The following is a 16,128-nucleotide window of genomic DNA, read 5'->3' on the forward strand; positions in this document are numbered from 1 at the left end:
ATCTTTAATTTGTTGGTTTGTAATGAATGTGAGCAACACTGTATTAAGAAGGTGTTGGCGCCTTTTATATTACTTCTAAGTGTGTGCTTCTAATGGCGTCTTATGAAAAATATATGACTCGTGGTTTCCACATTTGTGTTTACTTTCATCAACCCTTTTTATATTCTAACAGGTTATGGGCACAGGCCGCCCTGTTCAGTTACTCTTAAAAGGTGTTAATGTTTAAGTGGTGTTTATAAACAGTAGTGATTATTGTATTTAAAAACTAGTATACAGTGTTTTTTATAAAAATATGGCAGGACCCTCTAGTGTGTCATTCTCTATCCAAAAATTAAAGGGAAGAGAAAATTATACCCATTGGAAGTTCCAGATGGCCAATTACTTGAAACATGAAGAATTGTGGAAATGTATAATAGGCTTCACGGAAAGTGATAAAATATCTGAAGAAAATCGGATAAGAATGGAAGAAAAAGCTCTTTCAAAAATTAACTTGATGGTTGAGATGAGTGTTGTACCCCATCTATTAAAGTGTAAAACATCAAAAGAAGCTTGGCATACTTTAGAAGCTGTTTACGAAGACAAGGGATTAAATAGAAGGTTGTCACTATTACGTAAGTTATGTTCAATTAGATTTAATAAATTCAAATCAATGTAAAGATGTAACTTATATTAATCAAAAGGAATATATAAATAGATTAATAAATAAATTTGGGATGAATGATGCGAAATGTGTTTCAACAGCTATTGAAGCTAAGTTAAAGTTGGTTAAGCAAAATGTAGTTAATGAAAGGTTACCCTATCAAGAATTAATAGGTTCACTTATGTTTTTGGCAATTAATTCAAGGCCTGACATATCCTTTGCTGTAAATTATCTAAGCCAATTCAATAATTGTTACGATGTAGAACATTTCAAACATGCAAAAAGAATTTTGCGCTATCTGAAAGGAACCATTGATTTAAACTTAACATATAGAAAAATTGAAAATAATTGTTTACATGGTTTTGTAGATGCTGATTGGAGCAATGATATCAATGATAAAAAGTCTTATTCAGGTTTTGTTTTTAAATTAAGTGGTGGTCCTATAAGTTGGGAAGCTAAAAAACAACATTGTGTTAGTCTGTCAAGTACAGAAGCTGAATATATTGCGTTATCTGAAAGTAGTAAAGAAGCTATATTTTTACAAGGTCTATTAAGTGAAATTTATCAAAGTATAGACTCTATTATATTGTATAATGATAACCAGAGCGCACAAAAATTAATTGTAAATCCGAAATTTCATAATAGGACCAAGCATATAGACACAAGAATACATTTTATTAGGGATTTGGTTTACAAAAAGAGGATAATGGTAGAGTATATGCCTTCAAATGTAATGGAAGCTGATATATTCACAAAGGGGTTGCATTACCCTAAACATAAATTTTGTTTAGGCAAACTTGGTATTGTATAAGTTTTTTTTTTTTTATCTAAATGATCATTGTGGTTTTTTTTTGGTTCAGTTGTCTCATATCATTAAGGGGGAGTGTTGGTTTGTAATGAATGTGAGCAACACTGTATTAAGAAGGTGTTGGCGCCTTTTATATTACTTCTAAGTGTGTGCTTCTAATGGCGTCTTATGAAAAATATATGACTCGTGGTTTCCACATTTGTGTTTACTTTCATCAACCCTTTTTATATTCTAACATAATTGATGAACTGATCAACTAGATTAACTTTAATATGCACAATTATTAGGAAACATGTTCTCGTTAGCTGAAGCGATGGAGCCATATTTTGTGGACATCACTTCGTGAAACAATTTATCCGCAAAAAACCAATCCGATGCGGATTCAGACGTGGCGTTTAGCCACTTGTTATCGATGTTTCGTTAAATTTGTACCCTAAGTCACAGCCAAAGTCAAAGAACCAGGTAGGGCGTTTGCTGTCTCAGAATATAAACTTCTGTTTAGGATTTGATTCCGCTGTTTAACTATTAAAATAACAATTTGAAAGTGTTTTTTTGATTGTGTAATAAATTCACCCTTTCCCATCCTAGTATAAAGAGAGAAGTTACATAGCTAATTCCATCTGAGTGAGATAACCTAATTATTTATTTATTATTGCCAAGAACAAACAGAAAAGGAAAACTGCAAATATTAACCTCTTCGGCGGCTTAGACATGGGTCTAAGCGAGACCGACATCGGAGGATCCATCTCTGGTAGTGAATTCACAACTTCATCATTAAACCGATCCAAAAGAACTCCAAACACTCTTAACCTTTCTCCAGATAAAAAGTAAAAGAAATAAAATCCCTCAGGTCACTTCACCTCCTTTAACACGTCAAGCAAATTCAGTACCTTCTCAGATTCCGCAACAAAACCAAACAGCTTTAATACAAAACTTACCGGCAACAACTTCATCAGTACCTCCACAACAATTATAGTTTGTGTCATATTGTAATTGACCAACCCGAGCACAAACCGCCTTCTATTTGCTTTAACCATTTAACAACCAACCCAGAGAACTTCCTAAAAAGTTTAAATAAATGTGTATCAGTCGAAGTCTAATTTCTGGTTAGTCGTACAGTGAATATTTGAATCTGTGTGACTGTAATTATGTGTTTGAATTTACTTATTATGTTTTTTATTCATTTATGCTTTGAGAATCTAATTTTGATTATTATCCTTGAAATAGACGTTTTCACCACATGTAAATATTATCTTTAAGTCAAAATAATAGAGGTTATTATATTAAAACAAACTCCCAGTAAAATGTGTATTATATGCATAAAAACAGTATGTTCAGTATCAGTACATAATTTGTTCTGTACAACTAAATTAAACAATAATTTCTTACAAGAAAAAAGTATTTGATTATTTCTTAGTTTAATTCCTAAGTGACAAAATATTTAATTTATCTTAGAAGTGTGATTAGTTGCGTATTGAAAATGAATGCTCAGAAAGTTTTATGACTGATATTGCGCAAATCTATCTGATCAAACTTCACTAGTGACGTGAGTGGCTGTTTCTGAGGAAGATTATTTCTTTCCCTATTGTAATACTAAATATACCGTTTCCTAGTGTTTCAAAATAAATGCACTTCGAGCTAAACACATGTTAACTTTTCAGAAAATTTCACATTAAAAAAAAGTAAATAAATAATAAGTGATTCGAAGCATTAATCAAACGAGTAATGTTTCCTGTTAACAATCTCTTTTCTTGCAGTGTTTTTTTTTAAAAAAAAACAATCGACGAAAATAAAGATGAATCAACGCAATGATTCTAAACACGGAGTATGTACGTATGTTATGTATTATTTTTGACACAAAATTCGTGTGATTATCACTTCCCAAACAGTTCAAACTATAAATTCAGAACCTTCGCACACAGATAATTCTCAAGCTTCATTTTCTGTCAACGCTTTTGATAGACTTAAAAAAAAATTGTTAAAAAGGCTTTATTCACTTATAGAACTGATGTTATAAACAACACGAAAACTAAAGGAATATTCTGGATGATATCACACAATAACCTTTGTTCTCTCAATCTTCATATATCAACCTATATAACGCTTTTTTGAAAAAAAAGAAGAAGTGAATGAAATAAGCTTCAAGAAGTTGAAGCCACAATAGAGTAATCTCTAGATGGTAAATATTGTTATTGTCCTTTCAAATGTTTGATGAAGGAAAAAGTAAAAGGAAAGGACGCCCTTGTACTTTCAAAGCAGCACAAAAAGCTATCGAAGGCTTGCTTCAAACCTAGGAGAACAACGAAGCAATATTCTTTCCTGTCAAGAGAGGAAGCAATGGTTTTCTCAAGACGATGGCATATGAAAATATACAGATTTGAATTTGCAATTCAGAAAAAAGTAGTGCTTTGGTAATTAATTGAGTATTCTCTTTGTATTTCTATGGCATTAGTTTTGTCTTTTTTTCATCCAATAACCTCCTCAGGTTTCTTTTAGAAAGTAGCCTATAAACAAATTAAAATTTGTTGTTTTACAATAAATTCTCTTGACATCGTGCTTAGGGGCATCTAGCATGGTCTTCAGATAGTCCGAGACGTTTCTTGATTAAAGAAAGAAAAATAAATAAATAAACGATGGAAACTGAAAACGCTCTTTCTTATAGATGATCAGTTTGATAATACAAAAAAAATGTCAACAATTAATCTACAAAAAGCCTTTAGATCAACACGAGGATGACTCATTAAGGAGCTGTGTACTTCGCTAAATATCATTAAAACTGTTCAGTAACTCAGACAGTCCTTGGTTCTTGGCTGGATATTGCAAAGTTATGCCTAGAAGAATGCATTGGGAAATCAGAGCTTAAATCAGATTGTTGAAAGAGTACTGAGGTTTTTTTTCCGAGTTCTACCCCTAATTATATGGTGTATCTGGAGACTTCTGTAGAATTAATTTTAGTTTTTACGTTGAGGCTTCATTTCAAATATGTCTTGAAATCCTTGCAGCTTCCAGATAACCGCCTGCCTAAAGTTTCTGCCTTGGAAGTAATTAGGCATAATTCTTCCCGGATTGCCCACTGGAATGTACTCTGTAATAAATATGATTGCTCATTTAATTTTAGCAATAGTAATATGGCTGATTGGAAGCTCTTTTTCTCCACCTTACTTTCAGCTATCGCAACCCGCTCCCGGAAGGAGGCTGTAGTGTCGGCCCAAGCTTCAGACCGCTTTCTATTGTACAAGGTTCTTAGTCATAGCTCCCCTACGATGGACATATTAGTTGAAAAAGTTACGAAGGTTACCCTCTACGAACTGCGTTGGTTTTTTAAGTTAAGGTGTGAGTTGTTGTGGTTAAATTACACCCCTTGGCTAGAGCGTCCTGTAGTGATGTGTTCATTATGTAATTCTCGTGCCAGGGAAGATGTTTTTCATTTTGTTGCCGAGTGCACCATACTAGTCGAGCTCAGGCTGCTTTACATGGGTTGCCGGTCTCTATCCAGACCGCAACTTATAACAATTCTGAATGGCACCACTATTCAGCCGATTGTTCAGTTTGCCCGCCACGCCTGGGCTTACAGATATCAATTAGTGCAGGCCTTTAATTTCTAAGCCCTAAAACAACTTGTTCTCTTCAATGTTAGCTTTATAAAAAAAAATATATATATATATTTTATCTGTTTATTGTGCTCATTATTATTTAATTTTAAATTGCATTCTTTACTTTTTTATCTGTATTTAATTATTCTCTCTATGTTACTTTTAAGCATTTTCTGTCTAAAAATTTTTCCATTTTCACGTTTAGTTGCATTTTTAGTTTAATAAGTGTGTTCTTTTTTATATGTATCTTCTTTTATTTTATGTTTGATTGAGGCAAATTGTTTATTTCTTTTTTCCTTTATCTTCTTTTTTTCTTTCAGTTTTACTTTTTAAGTTTAGTTCTTTTCTCAATTTTCAATTTGTAAACTCTAATTAAGTTTGTAATTCTAAAAACTAGCGACCTCCGGCAGACGGATTTTCCATGCCGTATGGTACTTTTTCCTATATTCTTGTATTTCCTATGTGTTTAATAAAGTATTATTATTATTAAAACTGTCCAGTAGGACAGTTGTATAAGGGTTGATCATCAAAAACTGCATTTAAAATAGAGGTCATCCTGCTTGGATTCAAACCAGGCCTCCGTTGCTGAAGAGACACGATATTCCCGACCTTTGAGCTATTTATTAATAAATCTTAAAACTTGATTAAAAAAAAATCAAAAAAGCATTTATTTTACAAGTCTAGTTATATCCTGTTTACTGTATGTATTGTAAATTTTCTGCAATTCCTTATACAGAAGGCGCTGGCCAGGTAAAAATGACTGTGTGTGGGAAAATGTGCATTACACGTGAGTGGTAACAATAACAGGCGGATCAGCAAGAACACGTAGGGACACTTTCACATAGGACCAGAACTGGGTCCTTTGTTGAACCATAAAGTCTATATATTTACAGCTGAAACTATTCCGAAATTTTTAGCATTAAATCCAATTTTACCACTTTCCAAAAATAATTTCCAGTTATGGCGCTCGTCACCTTCTATCGTCTGTTTTTTTTTCTTTTTTAATTTTGTGTTCAGTAACCGCTTCATTAATTATTATTATTTGAAATCAGGAATACGTTGGGACATATAAGGCAAACGTGACTCGTTTATGGGTGCGCAGTGAAAAGGCTCACATCCATATTTTTATTGTATTGATCTGCCTTTTCGAGATTCGTTTGTTTTGAACGTTTCTCTCTAAAGAAATTGAATTCAAGTTGACAACAAATTGCTAAAATAAAATATTTTTTAAAAAAAACGCCAGTTTACAGTTCAGGTAATTTGTTTACAGTCAGGTGGTGTAGAGGAGGTGAAGGTCTTTATGGTTACCTTGAAGAATGCAGCCTTGCGACGGACGATGTTTAGATTTTCAAACGTTATTACCGCCTCGCTTATAGCTTTCACTTTGGCATCAAAATTTGTAGGCTGATTGCCGAAGTATGTTTGTACTCTCAAAATACACTAGGCAGGCATATCCTACTCCAGCTACACTACCACTTTGGTTTATACAAATGTTTAAGCATTAACGGAATAAGTTGATTTATTTAAAGTGTTATAATTGGCTAGTACGGACTGGTAAACCATTTCTGTAAGATGTCTGTTGTAGAAGATTGCTGGCAAACAGAAAACCTTAAGATGTAGACATATTTTATTTCATGAGGACATTGAAGGTGTAATCACGAGTGAGTTAACTATATTTTAAGAGTTATTGATTACGATATTTATGTATTTACATCGTTAAACAAATAAATCTGCAATAATAATTTCTGAATCTTTAAAAGAAATATGTTCATCCAAGGGCAAATTTTAGGTTCACCTAGTTGGCGGACGAATTTCTTAAGTGGTTTCCTGTTGGAAGAGTTAAAGGATATTATCACAAACGCTTTCGACGAATCGTCGACGTAACCATGGTTTGACCCATTAATACACTGTCCAAAGAGAAAGCCTTTCTTTCTATCAACATCCTAAGATAGTAAGGTCATTTCTAATTTTTATGATATCAAAGTAAGTTTTTTTTTCGGCTCTAAAGACTTGGCTACACTCCAGATGTTGTTGCAGCGTATCTTCTACTGAATCTAATCATACTAAGGCTTTGTTAAAGCACTGTCAAGCACTGGCAACGCTCTCTTAAAATGGATCGCGTCTATCATTAGTTTGGATGATGTGAATTTGTTAGGCGACATTTTAGATTAAGATAAAGTTGACAGGGTCGGAAAGATTTTTGTTTTCCTCTGTTTTCTTGACAATTAAACGAAGAGGAATAATTCATGCATAAAATTAAAAAAAAAAAATTTGATTCAAAAAAGTTTACAATTACCAACATTCCTGGGGGAAAAATGAAAAATAAAAAAATTGACCAAAATTGTAAATACTAAGAAAAGAAATTTATATTATTAGGTCAAGTTTGCAATATTTTAGAACAGAAAACGTAATCCCTGTGGACGAAAAAAGTATTTATTTCATTGAAATGCAACAAATTTTACGTCTTATCATTTGTGGGCATATTCAACATCATCAATAAAAGCTTCCAGCGATAATAGATGTTAAATGAAAAAAGATTTTTCATTTAAATTTGTAACACTTGATGTTAAAGTATCCCTTGACACTTCAAGTAATAAGTACGAGTTTGAACAAGTGAATTTTTCAAATCAGCAATTTTGAAAAACATAAAAATTTTATAGTTATCATTATATATAATTTTTTTTTTTAATTCCAGACATGAACATTGGTGCCTGGAGTTTTTTCAGTATACTGCCGGTCTCCGAACAGTCTTCTCTCAACGCTGTCCATCACCGGACAGTGAGCTGTAAGAAGCTCCTAGGAAGAGAAGAAACTAAGAGCCGGTAGCTGGATTTTACGAACTCGGTTATTATTATTATTATTATTTTTTTTTTTTTTTTTTTGGCATTGGCTTCCGCCATACAGCCAGCATCGTCTAGGTGCTTATCACTAGAATATCACTCACTCTCCATTCTTACCTACAAATACATTCGCTTCACACATTCATCATTCTACTATATACTGCTATTTACATAAACTACTACTAATGGATGGAGCAGCACTCTGTGCTCCTGCCATCCTTATAGCTTAACCAAAATTAAAATCACGTAATCCTTCTCTAAGCATTTTCTTCCATTCATTCTAATTCGGCTATAGCTTTTAAATACATTCATATTTCATTGCTAGCTCTGCTATCGACTTAAGCACATAAATGTTGGTGGAGAATATAATGTCTTCGTAGCGAAATGGTGCATCTAAATACCTGTATATATCGTCAAACATTCGTTTCCTTTCTACCACATAACGTGGACATATCATTATTACATGTTTGAAATCCTCCTCCTCATTTCAATCTACGCAAAGAGGAGAGGACCTTTTGTTGATCCTGTGTAGATACGCCCCGCACACCGCGTGGTTCGCTCTCAGCCTGCTTATTGTCGTAACAACCCATTTATTAGTGACAGTTCCCTTAAACCATGGTTGTCTAGGTAACTGATCTGCCATAGTTTTATAGAATCTACCTTTATCACCATTATTGTAATCTGTCTGCCATTTTTGTAGTGCTGCTTTTGCAATTATACCCTTGATATCGGTGTGTGGTAATTTATAATTAGCCATTTCCCCACTATTGGTGGCTTCCTTTGCAAGTGTATCAACAATTTCATTCTCTTTTATACCACAATGACCCCTTACCCACAAAAAATTAATGCAGACTCCCTTCTCTTTAAAAATGGCAATAGTTTCTACAATCTCTGCGATAATGTGATTCATTCCTGTAGACTGGTTGTGTATATGTGATAATTTACACAACGCACTCTGGCTGTCACTAATAATTATTATTATTTCTGTTATTATTTTGCGTGTAAATTATTTTAAAATTTTAAAGCGTTTATTTCTATAGTAATATACAAGAGTTAAGTTTGTTAAGTTTTACTTTACAGAAGTATGTTCAAAGGCCTTTAACATTAATCACAGCTTTCATTAAATAACGGGAATGATAAAAATGCTTCGATATTTTAGTTTCAAAACATTTATTTTTTTTTTACAAAAAAATATTTCGTTGAATTAAACGCAGACAAAGCCTCTAGGAGAATATAATTGATTAAAGGATTATAATTTTTTCCATTTAATGATATTTGTTTAGTTGGTAAGAGTGATGGATATTGATACAGTAGAGTGTGTTTGGCTCTAATTTGGCTTTAGTTGAATCAACACTCTAGATAGTGGGGCGCACTTGGGCCAGACGAAGATAGTTCCTTCTTCCCAGGTCTATATTTACAGACAGACCCCCTTTAACATCGGCCTCATCAACACTAAAAACTCTTCCACACTTTATAAACATCTCTACTTAACATATAGCTTTAAACTGTAAAGCATAAATTTTTATTTCATTGCATATTAAATAATTTTTATTTCCTTAAACTGTGAGTTTCTCTTCATAGTGTCCACAGTTAGGGTATATAGAAATAAAAATTACTGATGCTACTAAAAATAGTAAGAGAAACAAGTGGCACTTGTTATCTCATTGCAAATACTGATCCGAACTCACTCACTAGGAGTTACTTACGCTCGCGATTAAACGAGCAAGTGATAACACTCTCCAAGTGTGTAATAGTCTGCAATCGTTTAAATAATTTATAAAATAAACTCAACGAAAAGACTGGCTGCTGAATGTTAGGTAGAGGTTACTGAATGCAGAATATTTGAGCTTTAAATTGTCAAAATTAAATTGATACGTAAAAGGAATGAGTGAAAGTTTTCTAGTACTTTTTAAAGAAGTAAATTTAAAAGATAACTTGAATGAAAATAAATGGATAGTGAATTTTGACTTAAAGATAAAGGGCCTTGGGCCTTTCCTTTGGTCACTTCTACTGCTTCTGGTAGTTATATCCGACGGTGTATCTGCTAAGGGCACTAGTACTGACACTAAGATGAGTTCATATTGGGCTTGGCCAGACGTTTCCTGAACTGATATATGTATCTTCTTTAACTGGTAGCACTAAACAGACAGTTTATACTGGTTTCTTGGTTGTTCTTGCTGTTTATTTCACCTTTTCTAATATAATTGTCGCTTTAGCTTTGGGCTTGGTTTCTATAGGATTAAGAGGAACTCCCATTGTATCACAGTTGTCTTTACTAAATCAAATCAAACTTTATTTGTATAAAGATACAATGTATCTGTTACAAAGGAGTTCCAAGTTCATGTTTACTTTATGAACTTTGTAGAGTATAAGCTCTTAAATTTAAAACTTTTTTTAAATAATTAAAAACTGCGTACATATTTTTTTCTTCAAAATTATTAATTAATTTACAAAATTCTTCTTTATGATTGTTATATTTATTTATATGCAGTGGGACTCTGAAACTTTCATAGACTGGGCAGCTGATAATCAGGTGAATTAATGTTTCCGGCTCATTCTGATTACACATTAAACAATGATCTTTAGGTTTGATTGTATAAATTACATTATTGATTTTAAATTTAGTAAAATAAGGGCCACCCAATCTTATTTCAGAAAAAATTCTTACAACTTGAAAAGAAATAGATGCATCTAAATATTGTTGACCAACATTTTGTAATAAATTTTGAGTTCCAGTTGTCTTTACTACTAATTAATTATGGATGGAAAAGGAATAATGCTCTTATTTTGGTGTGTAGCGCAATGTTAGGCTACATATCGATTTTCGGAGGTAAACTTTTCTAATTTTCTTCTTGATTTTAATGCTTCTTTCCTTTCTAATTCTTCACTTCTTACTGGTTCTGATTATATTAACCACCCATTAATAAGGCACGCACGAAAAGCAAAAGCAATCACAGATCATTGGAAAATTTATACAACACCCCCTAACATCTCGAAAAGTCGTATGTCGCATAACATGAGGGTTAGTGAGAAATGTTACCGGAGAATTATTCCGTTACCCGGTCAGCTGATCCACATGTGTTCCTTTTGCAATATGTCGGTTGCTGAGGTGCCACTTTGTTGCCGTTTTAACTAACCGGGGTGTGTGTTGGCTACAGCTTGCTTTCTGTTCTGTCTAAATAAGTGTAAGGCCTGGCATGCTTTGCACAATTACTTTAAAAGCACTAAAAAAAGGATTGGTTGGAGCTTAATAATTAATTTTGAGATAATGAACTAATAAGGGACTTACGAGGTCTGTAAATTAAGTAATGAGACTGATTTTTTCAAATTTTTTTATTCAAAAGGAATTACAATTCTATATTGAGTGGGGATAGCTCTGTTTGACTGTTCACTTCGTGTGTAAAAAAAAATTTGATTTTTCAATTGCTTCTAGACAGTTTTGATTTCTGAAAAGTTGTAAGTTACGAGTTTACTGTGTGAGAAGTGTTTGTGTGAAGTTTAAAAGTTTTCTGTCGAGCTGTTTTTAAAATATAACTGAAAATAGTAAAAAGTAATTTAATGAGAGAGTATGCTGAACTGTGCATGTCTAGGTAGGTTTGCATAACGTAAATATAAGTTGGAGATATACGTCATCTTAATCCGTGTCTTATCTCTTACGTATTAACCAGCTGGTGGAGGAGGCTCGTCCAGCAACGATACCTGTTTATTGGACTTAAACCTTTCTTGCACTCCGTAAATAAGACATTTCAAATACTCAATTAAACAATATTCATTGTTTGATATCTGTTTCATTTTTAACTACTATGGAGGAATTAAAACGGATGTTAACTGAACTAAGAAACGACTTGGTAAAAGAAATGGAACAGAATAGGAAGGTTGTTTCAGATGAAATTAATACATTTTTAAAACAAACAACTGATAAGTTGGAAGTGTTTAATGCAAAAATTAATTTTGTCGAAAGGGAGTTCAGGCGTAAGAATATTATTATTTATGGCATTGAATCCATTAACAGTAAACTGGAACTGAACCTATCTGCATCCGATTTTGACCACATAAGAAGATTAGGGAGGAAGGAAGAAGGAAGAAAATCACGCCCTATTCTTTTGAAGTTGATTACTTTGCGAAATAAGTTAATGATAGTGAAAAACTCCTTTAAATTGAGAGGGTGTAAGATTCTCATAAGTGAAGATTATACTAGAGACGAAAGGGAGAGGAGAAAACTGTTATACCCGCAGTTATTGGAAGCTCGGAAGCAAGGCAAGTATGCAGTATTAAGGCATGATAAATTGATAATTAAAGATTTTGGATCCGGTCGTGATACTTTGGGTCCATTGAAGGCGGAAAAAAAGGGATTGCTTTCTGATTCCTCACCATCACTGTTGGGTGGCAGCGTAAAAAACAAGGGTGATAATATTTCTAAAAGAAATAAATCTGGGAAATCTAAGAACAATGACCAATAGCAATCAATTGAACTGTTTTCTATATTGGCATTTAATGTGCATGGCCTAAAGAACAAGAGTGATGACCCATCCTTCCATTCATATCTTAGTTCATTTGATATTGTCTTTATTTTTGAAACTTTTGTCGAAGAAAAGGATTTCCACAAGTTCCAAGTTTTGTTTCAAGATTGCGTAATACAATTATTAGTTTAATAAAATATAGTGCTTATAATATAGTAATGTTGTTCAGGCAGAATTCGATCATGTTTGAGAGTTTGGATTTATTTTGGATGTCCTGTATTAATAGATTGATTTGTTAATTACAAAGGAATTAGTAACTTATTTATGTCATACGAGTACTACTTTAGGTAAAAATTAAGATGTTTCTAATATTATCTCTAAGATACAGGTATTATTAATTATTATATTAATTAGTATCAATATTATTATTATGTATAATTATTATTATTTAAGTTGGTTCGTTTGCTTTAAGGGATTTAAAGATTAAATTTAATTTGTAATTATTTGAAAGTATCAGTGGTCCCCACTCCGGCGACGGTTGCAAGCAGTTGTGTCTTCTGATTTTTTTTAGTTATTAAGATAATTTGTTTTAGTTTATATTGTATATTGTATGAAGACTTGAAATAAAAAAAATTCTATATTGTCACCTTCAATATAACTTCCTTCTGAAGCCACACAGCGCTGGAGACGTTTCTTCCACTCCTCATAGCAGTGCTCGAACTCCGATACTGGAATAGCCTTCAGCTGGCCGGTTACAGCCGTTTGATGTTTTCCACTGTCCCAAAATGAGTTCCCTTCAAAAAATGACCCCCATTTTCTGGAACGTGTCAACTGGTGACGAGTCTTGGGTGTTTGAGTACGACCCAGAAACCAAGCGCCAGAGCATAGAGTGGCACACTTCAACCTCTCCAAGGCTCAAAAAAGCAAGGATGGCGAAGTCGAAGATCAAATGCATGCTGATTTGTTTTTTCGATATCCACGGAATCGTCCACAAAGAGTTTCTACCTCAAGGTCAAACGGTCAATCAACACTTTTACTGAGAGGTTCTTGAAAAACTTCGAAAAAGGGTCATTCGTGTGAGACCAAACATCAAGAACAAGTGGGTGTTGCATCACGATAATGCTCCTTGTCACACAGCAATTTCAATAAACGAGTTTTTGGCCAGTAAAAACATTCCTGTGGCTCCTCAGCCCCCTTATTCGCCTGACTTGAGTCCTTGTGACTTTTTTCTCTTCCCGAAGTTGAAAAATCACCTCAAGGGAACTCATTTTGGGACAGTCGAAAACATTCAAACGGCTGTAACCGGCCAGCTGAAGGCTATTCCAGTATCGGAGTTCGAGCACTGCTATGAGGTGTGGAAGAAACGTCTCCAGCGCTGTGTGGCTTCAGAAGGAAGTTATTTTGAAGGTGACAATATTGAATTGTAATTCTTTTTGAATAAAAAAATCAGTCTCATTACTTAATTTACAGACCTCGTATGTTTTTGTTTAAACAACTCTCGGCAGACGGAATGATGTCCATGCCTTATTTTGCTAGTAACGATTAGGTAATTATGTAATTTCCTATTTTTCCTATTTATTTCCTATTTACTAGCAAATATCATTATTCTTAAAAAACAAATTAAAATTATAGATAATTATTTTTTTCTATTGATTATATTGTACTTAAAATTGTTTCCTTAACTGGCATGTTACGTTATTTTCACAAAAAAATTTTCTCGCTTAAAACGAGTCGCCGAATCGTAGGCTCTCACTCTACATCCGTTTCCATCAGAAGGCATGGATAACTCCTCTAAAGAGAAACATTCACATTGAAACAATCGAGTGTCGAGGCGGAGCCTGTAGTAGAGTTGGATGAGGGAATAGGAAATAATGGCATATCCATATGGCTTGCCAATCCAGACTTGGATCAAAATATTTCTCCAAATTGGAGTATTTCTGTTAGATATCACAATGGCACACTTTTCTGGCACTTTAGGTTTAAATGCAACATATGCTGCTACATTAGCTGTAAAAAAAAGTAACGTATTATTTTTATTCAGAATTTGTCGGAGATATTTAATCAATGTAGATAAATTTTTTTTTCACAGAAATATAGATGACACTTTTGGACAAGAACAGATAAAACAGAAATGAAGAAGTCTCTCGGCTGATTGGCTGTCTGAGAATGACTAGCATGAAATAATTTTCGTAATTAGCGGAGTAAAATATTTTATGTAAAGCCTCAAATACAATGAGCAAAAACAGATTCGAAGAGTTAGTGATGATTTAGTATTTCGCAGTTAACCAAGAATGCAATAGGCTTCATAACCAAATCGGTTCCTTGTAAATATCAACAAAGAATATACCCCACTGGAGAAGTTATTTGCATCTATCAAATCCTAATCCCATTTAAAAATCTTTGGGGCTAGGTGTGTTAAAAACAGACCCATTTTTTGCTTAGCTTTTTATGCATCGCGGGATATATTTTAACACACCTCGAAAAGTTACTAATAATAGTCATACAGTTTAATAAGTTATTTTAAGTTTTTCATTCAGTTGGCAGTGCTATGGCACCAATGGTAAATGCGTAAATAAGTGAAAAAATGGTATACAAATAAAAACGCATGAGTAGTTGTGTGTGCTGCACTGATTTAAGGTTGGCGCATTGTGTGATGCAGTGAATTGTTGTCGTTCATAACTGTAAGTATTCTTTTTTTTCTTAAACTTATTATTATTAGTGAACAAATTGATTTATAATTAAAAAAAGGCTGTTTCTTGATATTATATACTAATTTTGAAGCAGTGAAGTGGTGGGATTGTATGCATCCCGCCATGTAAGTTATTATAAATAATGAAATAAATTATAAATTCTTTTAAATAATTTTTTGTTTAATTTATAAGCTTATAACTTTATTATTTGCTGCTTATATAAAGTTATTTGCCCTTTAGATTCAATATCGCAAACATGAAGAGCGGAAAATTGCTGTCTAAAGGTGATATTGAAGACATTATCGAAACAGAAATTTCTGAAGAAGTACCTTCAGATCCTAAATCAAACATTGATCTTAGTGACGATGAAGACCTATTTATTAGAACCCGGAGGAAGAGAACGAGGCTCAGAAGATAAATGGGAAAATTAAGCAGTTAAAGTTACACAAAGACAGATGATTAGGCAGAGGAGTAAAAATGGCAAACCAGCATCACCTGGAATATTTTCTTCTAACTCTGGCCCAGTTCAACACATCATCGATCTACAAAATCCTCATCACCGTATGATATTTGTCACCAATTTTTTATCTCATGATATCATTGATTTGATTGTCTTTCAAACAAATTTATATATTTATTTAGTTATAATCGAAATTAATGTTAATTTCCAATTTTTTTATAATAAAAGAAATTCTGCGCAACTAGGATTTTTATTTTATTTAAAATCGTTTGTCTTCCACGAGTTAAAGCAAGAGAACATATACTACAAAAACATATTAATAAAAATCTTAAAAGTGTGATGGGATGATGTACATGGAAGGAATATGAACAAATAGCTCACAACGGAAATGATTCTACCTTTATGTATCTACTTCCTTTGTGTTGCGATTAGCAGAAAATTTGTCCAACAGTTAGTAATAAAAATAATTTTTACTCGTGTTTAGAGCTAGCTAATATTCTGCTGGAGAACAAAACTCAACTGATAGGGAGATCAGAATAAACGTCTAATAAAAAGACAAAACATAAACAGCGGAAAATGAATCTGGGTAGTGAAGTGCGGTGAGCTTACTACATATCAAACCTTACCATTGACCTTC

The 16,128-nt window shown here is 33.1% G+C and overlaps 1 protein-coding gene across 1 annotated transcript in view; it reads right to left on the reverse strand.

Moving 5' to 3' along the window:
• Positions 1-13,104: 13,104 nt before the first annotated feature.
• LOC141448031 (uncharacterized) overlaps positions 13,105-16,128 on the reverse strand; it is a 183,730-nt gene continuing 180,706 nt past the window's right edge. Inside the window, exon 3 of the mRNA XM_074116065.1 lies at positions 13,105-14,348. Coding sequence (XP_073972166.1) covers positions 14,032-14,348 — 317 coding nt within the window. The 3' untranslated portion in view covers positions 13,105-14,031. The remainder of the gene's footprint in view (positions 14,349-16,128) is intronic.

This window comes from Rhodnius prolixus, unplaced genomic scaffold (genome assembly GCF_049639745.1).
Source record: "Rhodnius prolixus isolate KJV_2025 unplaced genomic scaffold, Rpr scaffold_1, whole genome shotgun sequence".
Lineage (NCBI taxonomy): Eukaryota > Metazoa > Arthropoda > Insecta > Hemiptera > Reduviidae > Rhodnius > Rhodnius prolixus.